The sequence below is a fragment of the Protopterus annectens genome, chromosome 13.part0, assembly GCF_019279795.1.
Source record: "Protopterus annectens isolate FY-2018-M chromosome 13.part0, PAN1.0, whole genome shotgun sequence".
Classification (NCBI taxonomy): Eukaryota; Metazoa; Chordata; order Ceratodontiformes; family Protopteridae; genus Protopterus; species Protopterus annectens.
The window spans coordinates 448,520,332-448,540,196 of record NC_056747.1 but is presented as its reverse complement, the minus strand read 5'-3'; the positions used below and the strand labels follow the sequence as shown (position 1 = coordinate 448,540,196).

At 40.4% G+C, this 19,865-nt stretch overlaps 1 protein-coding gene across 1 annotated transcript in view; it reads right to left on the bottom strand.

Annotated features, from left to right (window-relative positions):
- RBM19 (RNA binding motif protein 19) overlaps window positions 1-19,865 on the bottom strand; it is a 1,836,515-nt gene that overhangs the window by 1,198,741 nt on the left and 617,909 nt on the right. Inside the window, exon 7 of the mRNA XM_044054094.1 lies at window positions 372-446. Coding sequence (XP_043910029.1) covers window positions 372-446 — 75 coding nt within the window. The remainder of the gene's footprint in view (window positions 1-371; window positions 447-19,865) is intronic.

The window sequence follows — 19,865 nt, the reverse complement described above, 5'->3', positions numbered from 1 at the left end:
GTTCTGAATTTTATTCTCCTACAAGATAAATGTGGTACACTAAAAACATACACGTTTGACAGTTACAAAACGCAACTCAATACACTAAAAAGGCAGACTCCATCTCTCATTGGAAAATGCATTTTTAATCCTCAGTTGGAGAGATACTGACCTCTTGTGGCCATCAGCTTGACTAACAAAGCTTTCACATGATGGAATATGCAGCCTCCCTGAAAATGTTTATGTCGCAAAAAATAAATACAACTGCGTATTAAATTAACTTTTATTAACAAGACCTCATAAATGTAATTCAGCTTTTAGCAAGACATCATAATTAAACATAATTCAGCCTGTTAAATACCGGAATTAACCATGAAATGTTATACGCATACCTCTTTCACATTAAAAGGTGCACCTCGTAATTTTATAGTATATGGTGTTGTTGGCTGATTCTTGTTTACAGCATCCTGAAAATGGATTAAAACAGAGGGTAAGAAGTTTAAGCATTACAGTAAAGCAAAGAGCAATCAGCAAACAGACCTGCAGAACTGTAATCACTTTCCAGAGTGGCACAATATGTAGACCACATGAAATGTCGTTCACCTTTATGATTAAAATAAACACACAGTGGAAGTCGAGGTCAAAACAGGCATGTCCCCATCCAATCTCCTTTACCTGAAAGCTGGAATTTAAAAAAAAAACTACTAGAAATCAAAGGAAATATGCAATTCATTCCTAGGAATGGACTTGAAATCTGAAGGTTGGCTAGAAGATGGAGGAGTGATACACGGGTCTGCATCTAACAGATCTCAGAAATAATGACAAATATACTTAGAACAATGTAGACAGTGTCTATCAAGCCCCTAGTGGAGACAACTGAATTACTTCAAAATATTAGCTGCATGTAAATGTCGATTTTAAACTGTACAACTGTTGACGTAATTGTAACATTAGCACTTCAGGCCATGAGATTTCCTCATTTCTCATCAGATTTAATCAAGGAAGAAAGGAAATTTATTTTAATCAAGAAGGGATATGAAACACCACTTGTACATAGAGGGGTGAAGAAAAGTAAACAAGTCAGTAGGAATTAACAAAACAAAAAAAGGATTTACATAAAGGACAGTGTGAAAAGCAGAGCTACAACTACAACGTAGTCAAAGGAAATGAAGGGTGATCCCAAAGGCACTCCACAGACATGGTAAAGATGCCAACTGCAGTCATTTCACACAAGGAAAAGTTAATAAAGCATTCCTCACACTGCAAAATATGAACAAGTCAGTTGGACTTGATGGTATTACCTCCATATATTTGGACACTTGAGGAAAGAACTTAAACAATCATAAACTGACCATTTTAATGAACCATATAAGCAAGACTACTGCAAAGTACCAAAGACTGGCAAAAGGGTCCCTAGTTAGTTAATAGGCATGTCAACCAGGAGACTAGCTTAATTTTCCACTGTCTGGTTAAGTGACTTGGGTCACACAGTCAATAAAAGAAGGTCGAGGGAAGCTAACCCTGGACTACAGGAAGCACCTCTTTAACACAACCGTAATCCTCTGTGCTAACCACCAGACCTTGAATTCAAACATGAACTCCCCCTTACAACACACAAAGATAATTTTAAATATTCAAGATGTCAGCACTGATCCTAATCCCATGAAACATAACAGAATGTAAACAAGGATTTAATTTTGGTATAGCCTAGCATACAGGTATGCATGTCAAATGCTGTACAAAGGTATGCTGAGGAGATTAGGTTCATAGGTTGGTACTAGGCTATCGGCCCTATGGCCTATACAAGCCTAGCCATAACAATTCCCTGGCTATTTCTTCCCACACTATTTATTTCCCTGGACCCCTGTCTAGCAGGGAGACTGACGTGATCCCCAGGGTGAATTTCTTTTCTCCCATCCAATCATCAAGGTTCCTTTCTAAGAGGGCCAAGGAGGCGCTCTGCTTGACATGTATGGGCAGTCTATTCCAGAGTCTGGGGAGTCTCTGGGTCAGAAAACTATCGCTCCAGCATGTTTTGCTTATTGTGATGACAAGGTTTAGATCCCTGAAGCGTGTGGCTCTGGGGGATTGGGATTTCTTTAAGTGTACCATGTCCAACAGCTCTGGGTTTGACATGGCCTTCTATGTTAAGCAGAGATCGCCTCAGAGTAGACAATATGCGACAGAGTATAGCTGGAGTTTTTTAAGGCAGTCAGCATAGGGCATTTGCTTTAGGCCTGTGATTCTTTTAGTGAGGTATTTCTGCGGCCTTTCCAGTTGTTGCAGATGTCTTGAGAGGTACACACCAAATGGGGCGCTGTATTCTATAAAGGGTCTAATCAGGGAGGAGTACAGTGGGACAAGGACCTCCTTTTTTCTGGATGAAAAGCCCTTAGTGATGAGGTGTGCCACATAGTAGGATTTCCTGACTGCTGTGGCGATGTGGTTAGTGAAGCTGAGACCACTGTCCACCTGTGTCCCTAAGTCTCATCACACTTTCGGTGTTTAGTGTACTGCCACCTATGTGGTAATTCATGGGTACATGTTTTTTTCCCAAAGGGGATAACTATACATTTTTTAGCATTGAGTTTGAGCCCATGGCTCTGGCACCAAACATCTGTTTCTGTAAGGCCCTTTTGTAGAGTATCGACATCATTTGGGGATTTAATAATGGCTCCCAGTTTGCAGTCATCTGCAAACTTTGTTAGCCAGAGTCCCTTAGTGTTGGCCTATACTTCAGAGAAGTAGATGCCAAACAAGAGCAGTCCCATGACTGAACCCTGAGGGTGCTCCACTTGTCACTTGTCTGGAGCTGGATTTGGAGTCAGCCACTTTTACAGTGTGGGTTCTGTCAGTAAGCCAGTTGGCAACCCATCGAGTGACGTGGGGATTAATGCCCAGCTTAGTAAGTTTATCTAGGATTCCAGAGTGGGGGATGGTGTCAAAGGCCTTGGCTAGGTCCAGATAGGCTGTGTGGACTGGCTTACCCTCATCCACGGCTCTGGAGACTGATTTGAAGAAGTCAATCAGGTTCAGGAGACATGATCGGCCCTTCACAAACCCAAACTGGGTGGGATCCAGTGTTTGAAGGTTGCCAAAATCTTTGTTTATAAGTTCCATGACAATACGTTCCATGGCCTTGCAGATCAGGCTCGTCAGACTGATGGGGCGGTAGTTCCTGGGATCCAAAGTGGATCCCCCTTGTGGAGTGGGTTAACTGCAGCTGTTAGCCACTCAGTGGGCATGAAGGCTGAGGTGAGGGTATGATTAAACATGACATTTAGGTGAGGTGCCAGTTCATTTTGTAGTTCATGTAGTACACAGCCTGGGATGTCATCTGGTCCCACGGATGCTATATTCTTAGCTTTGGAGAGAGTGTTTTTTATCTGTGTGGCTGTTATTACCGGAATTTGGCAATCTTCCAGTATTGAGAGGGGCCGTTTAGAGGGTGAAGTTGGCACTGAATCGATCTGCCAGGACATTGGCAATATCCTTGGGATCAGTATATTTAATGCCATTCTGTTGTAGCTCAGAGCAGATCTGAGCATTGCCATTTAGATTCTTGACATAGTTATAGAATGCCTTGTGGTTGTCTTTGGAATCTTTGGCAATTTTATTTTCGTAACTAGCTTTGGAGGATTTTACAAGGGATCTCAGCTTCTTACTGATGCTGGTAAGGGAATTTTTTGCATCGTGGGATTTTCCTCTTTTCTGCAACAGTTTCTTCCTTTTGTTATAAAATTTGTTTATGGCAGGAGACCACCAGACTGGCTTCCTTTTTTTGGAGGAGAGCATCTTGGTTCTATTTGGGATGACACTATTCATGCATGAGTGGATGTGCTCGTACAGTGCCTTAGTGTAGGACTCAGCAGTCGAACTTTCAGTTCCCGTCTGCATGGGTGTCATGAAGTTTGTCACTTCTGACTTGAGTAGCATGAAGTTGGCTTTAGAGAAGGTTTTTATGGGGTGGGATGTAGACGTTTAGGGTGATTAGCTTATGGTCTGACCCGAGCAACGAGGGGGTGACCATAGGCGTGGAGCATCAATTTCTCATGTTGGTAATTACCAGGTCTAGGATATTGGAGCCCCTGGTGGGACTATGGATTAGTTGATCCAGGGCATTGGAATTTATGAATTCCAAGAACCGTTGGGCAAAGGTGTTGGTACATGAGTAGTTTTCCCAGTTAATATCAGGGTAGTTGAAATCACCCAGTATTAGGGTGTTTGGTTGTATCTTAATATTTCTAGTATGTTTAGAAAGGTGTAGTGAGAATCTTGGGGCATGGTGGGGGATCTGTAGCAAGCTAGAATTTGGATTGCAGTCTTACCTAGTGTTAGTTAGGACACTCCTCCACCTTTAGTGTTTCGATCCTGGTTTGGTGGCCGAAAAGTCTGGTAAGCGTTGTAGCCTGGTATTGCAGGGGTGCTCTCTGGAGCCTTGAACCAGGTTCTGGAGCCTTGAACCAGGTCTCAGTTACTGCACAGATATCGATGTTCTCCATTTTTAGGAGTGCCTCGAGAGTGTGCATTTTGAGGTTTAGACTTCTAGCACTGAGTAGCATTACCTTCAGATTTTGTATGCTTGTACCTGTTATGGTGGTGGTTTTGTTAAATTCAACAGTATCCAGAAGGTGATTGTGGAGGTTCCAAGGGTACCTTACTTTTACCATTTTTGGGGGACAAGTAGAAGAATTCTACAGAGATTTCTGATTATGCAAAAGTATACTTGTGACAATGTTTACAAAAGTGAAACAAACACTGGTATACTGTGTTTTCTAGAGAGGAATAAATAAATTTTCTTCAGTAAATGCTGGATGTCAATTCTGTTGTGTAAACTGTCAATCCACAATATGAGCGGTTCCAAGACACAGTGGGAAGAAGTCCTGACTAAATCCCAGATGACCTAGGTTTGATTACTAGCCAGAGGAGGCGGGATTACAGTGAACACCTGAAGTTGGCTCATTGGTGGAACCCAGTTTTTGGAAGGTCACGTACTGCAGCAATCTCTCATCCTGGCAAGCATTGCACATCTGGTTTAGTTCCAGTACAACAGGCATGTTGCATTGTGCTTGGCAAGATGGCGTGTAGCAACACACAAAAAGATGTAATCACTGGCTGTTGCTACTCTGTACTGGTACTGCAGAACCCCAAGGTTTAGAAGGAATGAATGTGCCAGTAGGATATGCGCATGATTGTCAGGAAGGAAATAGGTCTAAGAAGAAGAATTTAAAAACAAAGGAATGCATATTGCTACACTAGAAAGAATAACTACACAAACTGTACTAGTACTCTAAATTAAGATGCTCATTTAAAATACTTCTTTGTGTTAGTCCTAAACTGGTGCAGATAAGGACCTAAATGTTCATACTGGAACACACAGACAGACCAGGATATGAGGAGTGCCTGGGTTCACAAGGGTGGGGCAAGAGAAATAAAGGCAAGGCATTCTAGAGTTCTATCTGACAATAGTTAGATGGTGGCCAACACATGACAGAAAATAACAAGAGCAATAAAGTCACAAGACCAAATATAAGAACGGTCAGAATGCAATCCTAGTAGACTTCTTCCTAGTGAGGAAAGGGTGCTGGGGTAGAATAAGAGACTGTAAAGTCATCCCTGGTGAAATAGTCTGCCCACAGCATAAGCCACTGGTAGCCTCAACCAGCTGCAAGCAGTGGTCAGAGAATGTTACAAGGTCAACAGAGACTTGGATGATAACCTGGAAACTGACCCGAGTGAAAGCATAGGAGTTCAATGAAATACCTATCGTTCTAGCACCTCAAAAAGAGGAAGAAATAGCCGGAGTTGTAGGAGAATGGTAGTGTCTCAAAACAGTGTGTGTCAGAACTATAGAAAAGATATGCAGCCAAGCCAGGTATAGAAATAAGGTACATAAGGAAAGTTGATGGTGGAATGCAGAAGACCGTGAAGTTATCAAAAGAAAGAAGGAACGCAGGAAAAAGTGAGAATATTGGCTGGCTAACAGAGTCTATAAAAACAATCACAACAGCAAAGAACAAAGCATCAGAGGCACTCTATTAACTTCTGGAAAGTGACAAGGCAGATGACACGCACAGTCTATCAGGTTGCAAGGCAAAGGCAAAAAGATAAAGATGATAGCCATCAGATAACATTCAGAAAATATACCAGCAACAACCTTTTCAAAAGTCCACAGGACAGCAATGGCAGATGGAAGGAGCATTTACAGCAGTTTCTAAGTGAGGAAAACACCACAGAAGCTGCACTGCCCCATGCATTGCCTGCAATAAAAGAGGAACCACCACCCACCTTAGAAGAAATAAGAAAAGCACTAAGGAAATGAAGTCAGGAATAGCAGCAAGCTCACGTGAGATCACATCAGACATGGGCCAGTTAGGGGAGAAATGGCTTCAGAGGGTACTCGTAGCAGTACAGAGAGAGAAAGGCATATCCCACATGACTGGAGAATAAGCATTCTACTGCAAGTGCACAAGAACAATGGGGACATTCACAATTGTGGGAAGTATAAAAATATCAAACGCCTCTCACACTGCATTGGAGAGGGTGTTAGATAAACAAGTACACAGAGCAATAGAAAGTAAGATGGGAGATGAGCAGTTCAAATTCAGATCAAGGTGAAACACAACCAATCCAATGTTTGCAGTGAAACAGATAGTGGAGAAGAAACTGAAGATGAGGAAAACAGCCCAAATGGGGATTCCTAAACATGAAGAAAGCATATGACAAGGGGATTCCTAAACATGAAGAAAGCATATGACAAGGTCCCAAGGAATCTGATTTGGGCAGTCTTGTGATGGTTTGAAGTCCTGGAAAAGATGGTAGAATTAGTGCAGGCCACGTGCAAGGGCTTATTAAAGGAAAACTCTACCCTAGAACTAAAATGTTTTTTTTTCACGCTATCTTGTTTCCTGACCTATTTTAAGACCTCAAAATCACTCTAAGTGCTTTATTTGTAATTTTAGCCAGTTTTCTACAACATGGCTACCAATGGGGCTTGATGCATCAATGTGATCTTGTGCTCCCTCAAGCCTTTCTCTTTCCCATAATACTTTGCATGACTCATGCCAGACATAAGGAAGTAACTTTGAATTCCCATGCCATTGACATAAAATGTGATTTGGGAGGGTCACTGTTATTTTCTTTACCTTCTGTACAAGGACTGCTTCTTTTCTGTCTTTAATCACCCTGATTTTTGTTTGGCTCAGACCTTGTTTTACACTACACTTATATCCAGCCACACAGCCAGAAAAGTAACTAAATTGCAGGCCTTTGTTCAGACAACCCTGAAACATAACAATAGACTGCCAAAGTCAAGTGCTGATGACCTAGAGGAACTCATACATTTCTTGCATGAAACACATGTGGGAACAACAACAACAACAACAATAATAACAATAATAATAATAATAATAATGGCTGGGGACTTAAAAGTACCAGAAACAGACTGGAATAATATTGATTAAACATTACTAAGGAAATTATTTACAAAATATGTTCAAGAACAATTATTGCTTTAGATTGTAAAAACAGCCTACCAGGAACAGAACCTATTACACATTGTTTGTATTCCTAAAGAAACTACTGTTACTTCATGTCATGTTTTACCACCTTTGATTTGCAATGTTCATGGATTTATAAATGTTAATTTGTTGCTACATAATTCTGTCAAACTGAAATCTAAACCAATGCACAGAAGATTAACAACAGATTATACAAAAGCAGAACAGTCACAAGGTAAAACTAACTGGAGTGCTACATTCAGTGGGAAAAAAAAAAACAGAAGGAATGTGGAAAATTTTGAGAGAGAAATTGTTTGAAAGCAAAAAAAAAAAAAAGTTTGAAGGATCTAGGCACACAATCAGGAGGATACATTTCCCTAACAATGAGATACTTGATTAAGCTGAGACCAAAAAAAAAAAAAAATATATATATATATATATATATAAGAAATTGGAGAGAGGTTTGACTATTTGAAAATTAAAATAAACCAGCTCTACAAACAAATTAAACAGTGAGAGACAAGATCAAGAAAAATTAAATAAGGATATTGAGCATATCAGGAAACCATTTTATAGATGCCTAAGGGGATTTCCTGCAAATAATAGCCCAACATCCATCCAGTACACCAAAGTCTTCAGCTCTTGTAGGTGCCATACACCAACGGCACACAAACACTGAAAAAGCCACAGGAGGAAAAGAACACCCTCGGGACAAAATAGAAACGTGCATCCAGAAGGGAAAATAATTTGATTGTGTGGTGGGCAGCTTGTGAAGTGCAGTCCAGGAGGGAAAGGGATGACGCCATCCCCTCAGAGTCAAAAAGATCAGAAACGTACTTAGAAACCTGAGAGAGGACAGCCAAAACATACCTAGTCATATGGGTCTGGTTGTTAATGGCCCTAAATGACAAAGTGGGAGCAATGTAAACTATCTTGCCCAACCTCTCCATAACCCTAATATCCTTATCAGAAGGCAACAACTTGCTGGATATCAGTAACTTGGATGGTGAATCAGAAGAGACTCACACTACAGGAGGGTCATCAGAAGGGCATTTATAGAGAAATCTGTACTCCTCAGGCATTTTACAGAACTTACCTGGCTTCTTATGTGGGGGAGGCTGAGAATCAGGGGCTGCTGAAAAGGTATCCAAAAATGCATCCATAACAGGAGGAACAGCAGATTTTTTTGGGGACTACATCTGTAGAAGCTTATAATATATTTTGTGAATATCAGACACTGGAGAACAATCCCACTTAAGAGTCATTCATATGGGTGATGGTGTTCCCAAGGAAAGTTCTTCCAAAGGAGAGTCGGGACTTAAGGAATCCTCCTCCTCTGTACCATAATCCAAGGGGGAAGGGATTTGGGAAGAATAAGCAAGGGATTCTTCCCCCGAATCCAGATCCTCATCTAAGGAATCTGGTTCCCTAGGCCTCTTGCATGGAGTGTAAGACAATGGAGGAGTAGGACTAAAGATCCCTTTAGGTGGCTTTAAGACCATCAAAATATTAAATAAACCCCAAGTGAAATCCTGCCATTCACATTGGGGATCCTTCACAGCAAGGGAAATATGCTTTGTCTTCTGTTTCTTTATCTGTGTGATGTCCACGAGAAACACCATCGGAGAGTCAGATCCCTGATGTGATTCTATTATGGTAGTAGAAATCTCCTTCCTCACTAATATTTGAGGAATCCCCCACTCGGTTCTTCAGACATAATCTGCTGAGATTCCTCCTCAACATCAGGTACAGACATCTGTAAAGCCTACAAGCATGTGCAAGAAGCCAGATCCATGACAGCCTCTGATGGGGTTGCAGCACAGGAATCCAGAGTAAGTGCTGGATCGTCCTCCAGGCTTTCACCAGTCTAGAGACAGACATCTGGAGGAGGATGGACAGCATGCAGATCAGGCATAATTTTTTTGCCCTTCTTCCTGTCAGATGGCTGGCCCTCAGGACAGGAAGATGCCTCCATAGCACCCCTCAGCCAGCAACTTGCAAAGGACTGTCAACTACACTGAGTCTTAAGCATAAATGCCTGACAGAACACTATGTATGATTGTGGGAAGCACCCAAACAAAAAAGACACTGGTCAAAATAGTCTTTATGGGGAATTTAGCTCCCACACTGATATCTTCTCTTTCTGGATGACATGAACAGAACCACAATAAGGAAAGGAAAAGAAAAAAAACTCCATCAAGGTACTTATCTGAAAAACACTGCTTGGTAACCAGCACAGCAGAAGGGCATTCAGGCGAACATTTGATAATGGTGTTCAGACTGGCAGCAAAGAAGTTCTGAGGATCTGTGTCCATACATCACCTTTATGCCCTATGTCATTTGCTGGCAGTATATATGTGACATACGGCACCTATAAGAGCTGAAAGCTTTGGTATACAGACCAGACCAGACATTGGGCTGCCCTTGGCAGGAGATCCCCTTAGGTAAAGAATACTGCAACAGTGCTATGGAAAGACATCTACACAATTCTGGATCTAAACAAACCAGAGGGAAAAGACAGAATTAGTAATAATGATCTGAGAACACTTCAATCTGAACTTACAGTACCATTGTTTCTGCTATTTACTAGGTCATATAAATATGGAGACATTCCTCATAATTGGTGACATGCACTTGTTAAACTCGTCTTTAACGGAACGGAAATAGGACAAACCCAGAGTCATACAGACCCAGAAGACAACTAATGCTGGGGTAAAATAATGGAGAAGGTTATATTAGATAAATTGTCAGATCTGGAAAAGACGGGACTTGAAACCATAGGTCAGCATGCATATTTGAACATAGAAGATCATGTTACAGGTGGGTAATAGAGCTACAACAACATAACAGCAGCAATGAATGAAAAATTGTGCCATGATGTAATTTATATAGACTTAACCTCGGAATTTGAAAGGGTCATACACAAAATACTGATCAATCAATTAGAACAACTAGGTATTCATGTACTCCTGATAAGATGGAAAGGTGCATGGCTTGCAAATACGGCATGGCAAGTATCATAACCAGTTGGAGAGGTGAAATTTGAGGCTACAGTCAGGGTGTGCCACAGGGCTCTATCCTAGGCTCATACATGCTTAGATGGTCGCTCTTAGATCTATCTTTTTATCTGAGGTGTTCTACAGCCTGAAAATGGGTAAACTGATTATGTGTGTTACAGATAGGACATATCTGCAAAAGAACTTTACTAAATTGACCATTTGGATACAGGAAATTAATATGATGATAAACACATAAAAATCTAAGTATATGACATTTGGGACACAAATTGAAAGGTAAATACTTAATACAGCACACAGTAATTGAAATTGCAGATTCAGTTATGGACCTGGGTATACAGGTAGATCCAGCTTTAAGTTTTTCTAATCATATCAACCAATTACATATATAAAGTCTAGGAAATCAGAAATGATGACTTCATTGTTTGTTATTTATATTAGACTCAAACGCGAGCACAGAATAACAATGTAACAATGTGGAACCCTTATAAGAAAACAAGCATGAGTAAACTGGAAAGAGTACAACAGAAATATATCAAGGGCATCCACAGAAGTGAAAATTTAAGTTATTAAGAAAGAGTAAAATATCTAAACTTGTACAGTTCTCATATAGAATGAGGAGACCTTATTCAAGTATACAGGGCATTCAGAGACAGCTAACTCTGGGAATATTTGTGGTGATCAATAATAGTACAGAATCATAAGACAACCTACGTAGAAGATTCTATAGGAATGAGAAGTGTACTAATTGGTTCTCTGAGAGAGTTGCTGCTGCATGGAACAGATTAACAAATTACATTAGAGCAAGCACTAGTTTAGATATTTTAAAAACAGCCTGTACATTTATTATGGGAACAACTGCTTTGGCATAATGGCAGGCTAGAAGGGCATTACTGCCTGTACTTGAAATATTTCTATTTACGTATGTCAGGGCTAGTGTGCGACAGATGAATGCCAAAGAAGTTGAAAATTAAGGTGTACAAAACAGTGGTCCAACCAGTAATACTGTATGTACAGAAACCTGGAGAGTGAAGACATAGGAGGCGAGGAATGCTAGTGGTGGAGATGAAGTGCATAAGACAGGTGGTAGGATATTGTAGAAGATATCAGAGCAGAAGTCAAAACAGCTGCAGGTGCAGGTGCAGAGAAGGTCAAAGAGAACATATTACGCTGGTTTGGGCAGATGTGCAGGAAAGCAGATGATGTTTGTTGAAGGTGATTTGGGAGAAGCAGGAGGATGAAAAGAGGAAATGAGGGCTTCCAACAAAGAGATGGATGTATTGGGTGATGGAAGACGTGTGTCAGTCAGGCAGGACTATGAAAGTAGGAGTGTGACGGAGTGGGATGGCAACAGTTGATGCAACACTCCGTCCCCATTTAGAAAATGAAGAAGGGCGGGGGGGTAGATGATGATGAATCCTACATTTTTCTCTTTCCCCAGGTTTTCGCATGTCCCCATTTCTCTTCACCCTTCTTTTCTTTACAATTTCACATTGTTTTCTTGTTCTGCAAAAAATTTGCATGCCTATATTACACATATTGATAACTTTTTTGAAATTTGATAAAAATACCATCACAATTATAAGAAAGTGTTACAGAAAAGTAAATTATATTTTTATTCAGTAAATGAAAGACAAACATCTTATCCCCACTATATATAGGTCATTGGTAAGACCACATATGGAATATGGTAGGTTACCTTGTTCTTATTCATAGTCCTTCAGGAAATTACACAAGATGCAGAAATCATTCACCAGGTAAATTGCAGGTTTGAGATGTACTAAACATATTTCACATCAACAGAGAATGGAATTATTCTCTTATCAGCGAGAGACTTGCAAGGGGAGTTTTAACTTGTTTGTAGATGTCTCAATAATGAATTATTAGCATCTGCTATAGGCTTGTCATTCAGGAGTATGCTCTAAACACCCAAAATAAACTTCTATTAAAGATCAGCTCTTACTACACTCTACTGACAAGAACTATTTTTTCTAAGAAATGCAAAGATCTGGAACCTCTTATCTGTGGCTATCAGATCAATAAATTTATCATATTTTAAAAAAGCAACCTTGACACTCGGTATAGTTCTTAACGTTATTGAATAAAAGTTCCAAGATAACCTCTAATGAGGTTCTGAGCTTGCTGTAACACCACAGTGAAGACTGAATATATAATTTCATCTGTCATTGCTGTCCTCCAGTGTATATGCACCTAACATCACAGATTCTTTCCGCAGACTTTATCTTTAGTCCATTCCTTAGACTCCCATTCATGCAATTATTGCATTACTGCCAAAATAGCAAAATGAAATACATACACACACACACACACACACACACACACACACACACACACACACACACAGAGGGATAGCTGACTGAGCAAAGCTGGCCTTTTTCAGAAGAGTCCCATGAAGATAAGCTCCAAATATAATAAAATTAAAAAACTGTACAAAAACATTTAACATGTAAAAGTATTCACAGCAATGAAGAGTTGCAAATATATAAATGCACAATTATATATGAAATAAAGTCATTAAGGTAAAGTACAACCATATGTGATACATTAACAAGAAAGCAAGGATACGAGCGCAGTGTTTAGCAAACAGGGTTACCAATGCTAAACAACAAAATGCAAAAATGAATAGGTTCATATGTTGGTACTAGGTTATTGGCCCTAGGGCCTATACAAGTCTAGCCATAACAATTCCCTGGCTATTTCTTCCCACAGTATTTACTTCCCTGGACCCGTCTAGCAGGGCGACTGACGTGATCCCCAGGGTGAATTTCCTATCTCCCATGCAATCATCAAGGTTCCTTTTGAAGAGGGCCAAAGAGGCACTCTGCTTGACATGTATGGGCAGTCTATTCCAAAGTCTGGGGAGTCTCTGAGTCAGGAACCTATCCCCTTTTCTGAAATGAATATGGTTCCTTACAGGATATATGGGAGTTGCATGTAGGGTTGTAGGTGAAGTTGTGTTGCAATAAGAGTGGGTAAGTTAGGAAAGTTGTCAAGTTGAAGAAAAGTTAGGATTACAATAAAGTAAAGATATTGCTACTATGGCAGGAACAGGAATATGATTATTACAAATCAAGCAGTATGACATTAACAGGACCAGGTGACCATAATGTATTTTTTTCAAGCTGTTTTTGAATATGTTTAGTACTCGTTTTCTTCCCCTATTCAGCTCAGTCAGCTCTTGATTCTAACTCTAATACTACCAAAGCTTAAAACTGCCTATTTCTAGTCACCGCAAATCTTTACGCTGCTCGTTTTCCATGAAAGCTTTGATTTTTTTTTTTTTTTTTTTTTTAATCCTTTGTTGTGACTAGTTCTTTTTTTCACCCGGGCAGTGTCTGCAAATGTTAACTGTTGATCAGTGAACGACACCAGTAATCAAATTTAAAGAAATTTACTAATCTAAACAGCCTTCCCTCATACTTAACAGGATTCCAAGAGATCTGCAGAGACAGAATATGTTGAGTGCCTTGCTAAAACATAATGAAACAACTTCTAAACTGACAGCTTCAACCATAAACAAGATGCAAAACAGGCTAAATAACATCCTTTTAGCCAAACATGGCACAAAAGCCACAGTTAAGACCCTAGTTCATTGCCTTCTTCCTAGAGCCCTCCAACATAAACTAACCATTACTGACACTCACAGCTCTCAATCTTCCACTTCCAGAATGCGGTACACTACCTCTCATAACTTGGAACAAATGGGCAAAATATGGAATACTTGCTAACAGCTTACGAACATCTATAACTAGGAAGTTCAAAGGATGGTTAATGTGATATTTTTACTTACAGGATAATTCTTTTAATTAACTAATATGATTCATTTCTATTCATCATGGATATCAGTTTAAAAAATTGCTAACAGTCTTACAATGTGGAACTTTGAGAAACATGAACTTTTTAAGATCCCAAATGAGGAACATTCCTCGTAATGAGGTAGACTTGAGAGGTATGCTGAGACTGTTTAATCCCTTAAGACCACAAGCATCCCTGACATCAAGCAGAACTCTTGCAACAAACTCCACAAGTTCCTCACAGAACTTTAAATGACTTAAGACAATCCATATCCTTGGCCTTGTCTGCTGAGTAACACTCATTCGCTCCATTTTCCTGATCAGTATTCCCAACCCAATTCATATCAACTCAACCTTCTTACGACAATACCATCCCAGTTTCTGTATTGATGTGACAATTAACACAAAAAACAAACCTCATGCAATACTCATCTTGTACAGAAATACTCTATACCTCTGTCTTATTTTTTTGGGATACATTTCACTTGCTCACCTTCTTAGATTACTTACAGTGGATATAAAGAGTGTACAGACCTCTGTTAAAATGTCAGGTTTTTGTGATATAAAAAAATGAGACCACAATAAATCATTTCAAAACTTTTCCTACCTTTAATGTGACCTATAACCTGTACAATTCACTTGAAAAACAAACAAATCTGTTAGGGGGAAAAAATATAAAAAAAATAAAAAAATGTACAATAAGCTGGTTGCATAAGTGTGCACACCCTTAACTAATACTTTGTTGAAGCACCTTTTGATTTAATTAGAACATTCAGTCTTCTTGGGTACACACCTACCATCAACTAAAGACACTCTGGTTAACCCCAAATAAAGTTCAGCTCTCCTAGTAGGATTTTCTTGACATTTACTCAGTTGCCTGCTACAGCAAAAGCCATGGTTTGCAGAGAGCTTATAAAGCATCAAAGGGATCTCATTGTTGAAAGGTATCAGTCAAGAGAAGGGTACAAAAAAGTTCCATAGCATTGGATATACCATGTTACACAGTGAAGACAGTCATCAAAAAGTGGAGAAAATATGGGACAACAGTGACTTTGTAAAGAACTGGGCGTCCCTTCAAAATTGATGAAAAGACAAAAATTGGTCAGGGAGGCTGCCAAGAGACCTATAGCAACACTGAAGGAGCTGTAGGAATTTCTGGCAAGTACTGGTTGTGTACTACATGCGACAACAATCACCCATATTCTCCATATGTCTGGACTATGGGGTAGGGTCGCAAAATGGAAGCTTTTTCTTACACAGAAAAACATCCACGCCCAGCTAAAATTTGCAAAACAAAACATCAAGTTTCCCAAAAGCATCTGGGAAAATTGTTCTGGTCTGATGAGACCAAGGTTGAACCTTTTGGCCACAATTCCAAAAGGTAAGTTTGGCGCAAAAACAACACTTCGCATCACCCATAGTGAAGCATGGTGGTAGTAGTATCATGCTTTGGGGTTGCTTTTCTTCAGCTGGAACTGGGGCTTTAGTTAAGGTGGAGGGAATTATGAACAGTTCCAAATATCAGTCACGTTTGGCCCAAAAACTTCAGGTGTCTGCTAGAAATCTGAAGAGGAGTTTTACCGTTCAACACCACAATGACCCCAAGCATACATCCAAATCAACAAAAGAATGGCCTCACCAGAAGAAAATGAAAGTTTTGGAATAGCCCAGCCAGAGTCCAGACCTAAATCCAATAGAAAATCTGTGGGGTGACCTGAAGAGGGCTGTGCACAAGAGATGCCCTCGCAATCTGACAGACTTGGAGCGCTTTTGCAAGGAAGAGTGGGCAAATATTGTCAAGATGTGCCATACTGACAGACTCCTACCCAAGAAGACTAAATGCTGTAATTAAATCAAAAGGTGCTTCAACAAAGTATTAGTTTAAGGGTGTGCACACTTATGCAACCAGGTTATTGTACATTTTTTTTTAATATCCCCCCCCCCCCAACAGATTTGTATGTTTTTCAGTTGAATTGTACACGTTATAGGTCACATTAAAGGTAGGAAAAGTTTTGAAATGATTTGTTGTGGTTTCATTTTTTATATCACAAAAACCTGGCATTTTAACAGTGGTTTGTACACTTTTTATATCCACTGTATATGCATCCATTTCTCCTGCTGGTCAGTTTTCCACAGCAGCCTTGGTCTAAATGGCCACCCTAGTTGCCCAGTTACTAACTTTCTTGTCATCTTGAATTTGCCCCTACCTCCATATCTTTTGTCCTCTGCTTTGCTATAACTTCCTCTAAATAATGCATCTAGTTCTTTAAGTACACAGGGATGAAATATACCCGAGCTTTGTATTTGTTTTTCTCTACTCAATAAATGGAAGCAACATTTGGACTCTTTTTTCCATTCACAGTTTTGCCCCACATTTTTGGTCTGTTCCTCAAAATTTGTGTTTTTTCTGGCAAATCACAGAGGACTGAAGTCACTAAATCATGATACACATTTGAGTTTCAGACTTCCCATCCTTCAGAAAATGCATGCTAATGCACCGTCTACTGTTATAGCAACTTTCTAACATTATAAGAACAAAATTTAAAAATGTACCCAAATTTGAACCTATATCCTCCCATTATTTTAGCTTTGTCCAGATTTCTTGCACTTAGACGTTCTGAGGTATGATCTTGCCCACTACCTTTTAAAACAGATAACATTACATTCAAAATCATTTGTCCAGGCCTTTATTTTTCTCACTTCAGTATAAGGATGGGTTCTTCTAGACAGCACACTATGACAGGCCAGGGCTACAGGTTTCCAAACAGAATTTCACTGCAAACATTTCTTGATTCTGACATCCTAAACATAATAATGCTCGAGAATGTGCACTTGCAGCTGTGTAGGTCTTGACCAAATGAAAAAAAAAATGAAAAATAAGAATTGCTTTTACAATTTTTTCCCAATTATTTTATTTCTTAACTGGGAAAGCCCACTAGACAAGTTTCTTTTCCCAGCGGCAACAGGGAGCAATATCTTAAGTGACTTGCACACAGTCAGATATTTGGAAAATGAAGGCTGAGAGAATCAAATCTGGAGTAATTCAGGAAACAGATTGTTAACGGATCATAACATTTTTTTCTCACCCTCACAAGACCTTGCCCGATAGCTCCACTACTGGCACCCAAAAGATACATTCCATCTGCAGGGAAGGGCAAGAGGCATTCCCAGGCATTATAAAAGCCCTACCTGGGAAGCACTACTGTCCCATCTATTCTCTGGATAAGGATGAAGTGGTAGGGAGCAGGTCAGTTTGCTGAGTTAGCAGGGCAGCCTACCCTCTCTCCAGGCACAGCACCAACATCTCACTAACAGTTTGCCTAGCTATGCAAATGCTGCCCTCTGCACAGACGTCGACACAGAAGTGGAAGCAAGGTAGGGCTGCTCTCCTATTCCTGTACTCCAAAGGAGAAGTACCTTGTGCTCCTATTAGGTGTAAGCCCAGTGGCTGGCAACAGCCGCATCCCTCATGCCAGGATGGGTAAGCCAGTAGCAGCCACTTACTCCCATCTTTCCCTGCCAACTCTTGCAGGTATCTGGCTAAATAATCAAACTTGGGTCACCTGTGGGTTAATAGCTCATGGCCTTAAACCTCTGCAGTAACGGACTCATTTTTTTTGCAGCAGCCAAGCCCCCATACCTCCTTACTTTATTATTATTTTAACGTTGATGCAACTCAGAGAAACAGTGATTGGTAATCAGTTTATGACAGCACCAAGTTTGTAGTTATATGCAAACTAGGTCAGACACCAAATCTTAACATTAACTTTGATCTTTGAGAAGTAAATGCCAAACAGGAGTCACCAGGGGACTGAACCCTGTGGTATACCTCCAGTGACTGGTCTTTTGGAGGAGGTACTGCCATCCACCCAAACTTCCAGGGTTCTATTTGTGAGACAATTTTCTATCCATCAAGTTACATATGGATTGATATTTAACTGAGAGAGTTAATTTACAATACCAGACTGTTGGATAGTGTCGCACAACTTTGTTAGGTCTACATATGTGGTATATACTGCTTGCCTTTGTCTATGACTTCAGTAACTATTTTGAAGAAGTCAACCAGTTTAAGTAGGCAGGACCTGCCCTTAAGTTATCCAAATTGGGTTGGGTCAAATGTCTGTATATTACCAATATCCTTGTTTATTAATTCCGCAATTATCTTTTCCATTGCCTTATAGATAAGGCAGGTCAGGCTTATCTGTCTATAATTACCCAGGTCCTTTGAAGCAAATCCTTGTACAAGTGAATGACTGTTGCTGTCCTCCATTCATCCAGCATGAACATAGAGACTGTTTAGAGGCAGATACTGAATAGTCAAAAGTTCAAGGTTCAAACAATTCTTATATTTTTCCTTGCCTGTTTCCTAATGCTAGTTTATAAAACTTTCACCCCCCCCCCCTGCTGCCTATAGTGTGCTCTGCACCAAGGTGAAAAAACTATAGTCTACTTTCATAGTTAGCAACATTGTTACTCTTTCAATCTCACAGCTGTTCTGTACTTTCTTCACAGCAAAGCAAGTCTTTCCCATTCATTTTTTTTTTGCTCTTTGTTCTTTTACTGCTGGGCCTTCAGCTGCTTCCAGTGCCTCTTTCCAGTCACTGGGTCTACTAAACTCTTAAAAACCTCCCCAAGACTTCTCTGTCCAACTATAACCAGAGCTAGTAAATAGATCCAGGCATCCTGGGGCAGAGTTGTATTGCTGCTGAGGGAGTGTTTTCCCCTCTCCTTCACATGCTCAGAAACACCCTGAGTGTGGGGAGTACAAAGGGAATGGGTGCTGAACTGCCCCACTCTTCTGCAAGATTCTCTCCTTATTCTCATATAGTATTGTAGGTCTGTTTCCCCAGTCTGCATCACGGAAACTGAAATGCATGAGTGCCCCAAAATAAGCACACTCTCTCAAGGATGGGCACCCCCATCCTCTCTACCTGTACCATCAAGCTTTTCAAACTCTGGTCACCTGGGCCATAGTCAGAGCTTTATCCCTCCTACCAGTGTAAGCATATTTTCTCCACTCTTAGGTTCATAGGTTCATAGGTTCATACTAGGCTATCTGCCCGAGGGCATTTATAAGCCTAGCCCATTGTTTTGTGGCTTACGCCACCCCTTTAGTATGGGGAACTATACCCATTATTTGGCTGTGCCTCTGTCGAGCAGTGACACTGAGGTAATTCCTGGGGTATATCTGCGATCTCCCATCCATTGGTCAAGATTTCTCTTGAACAAGGCCAGCGAGGTGCTCTGCCTCACATGTACCGGGATTTTGTTCCACAGCATAGGGAGTCTTTGGGTGATGAATCTATCCCTCCAGCACGCCCTATTAATAGCCGTGTCGAGGTTTAAGTCTCCCGCCTTGTGGCTCTGATGGATCTAGATTTTTGAGGTGAAGCATATTCATCAAATCTGGGTTTGACATGGCCTTGTATGTTAGGCAAAGGTCACCTCTGAGCAAGCGGTAAGCGACTGAATAGAGCTGGAGTTCTTTCAGTCGGGCAGCATAGGACAGATTTTTGAGACCCTTTATCCTTTTGGTGAGGAACTTTTGTGGCCTC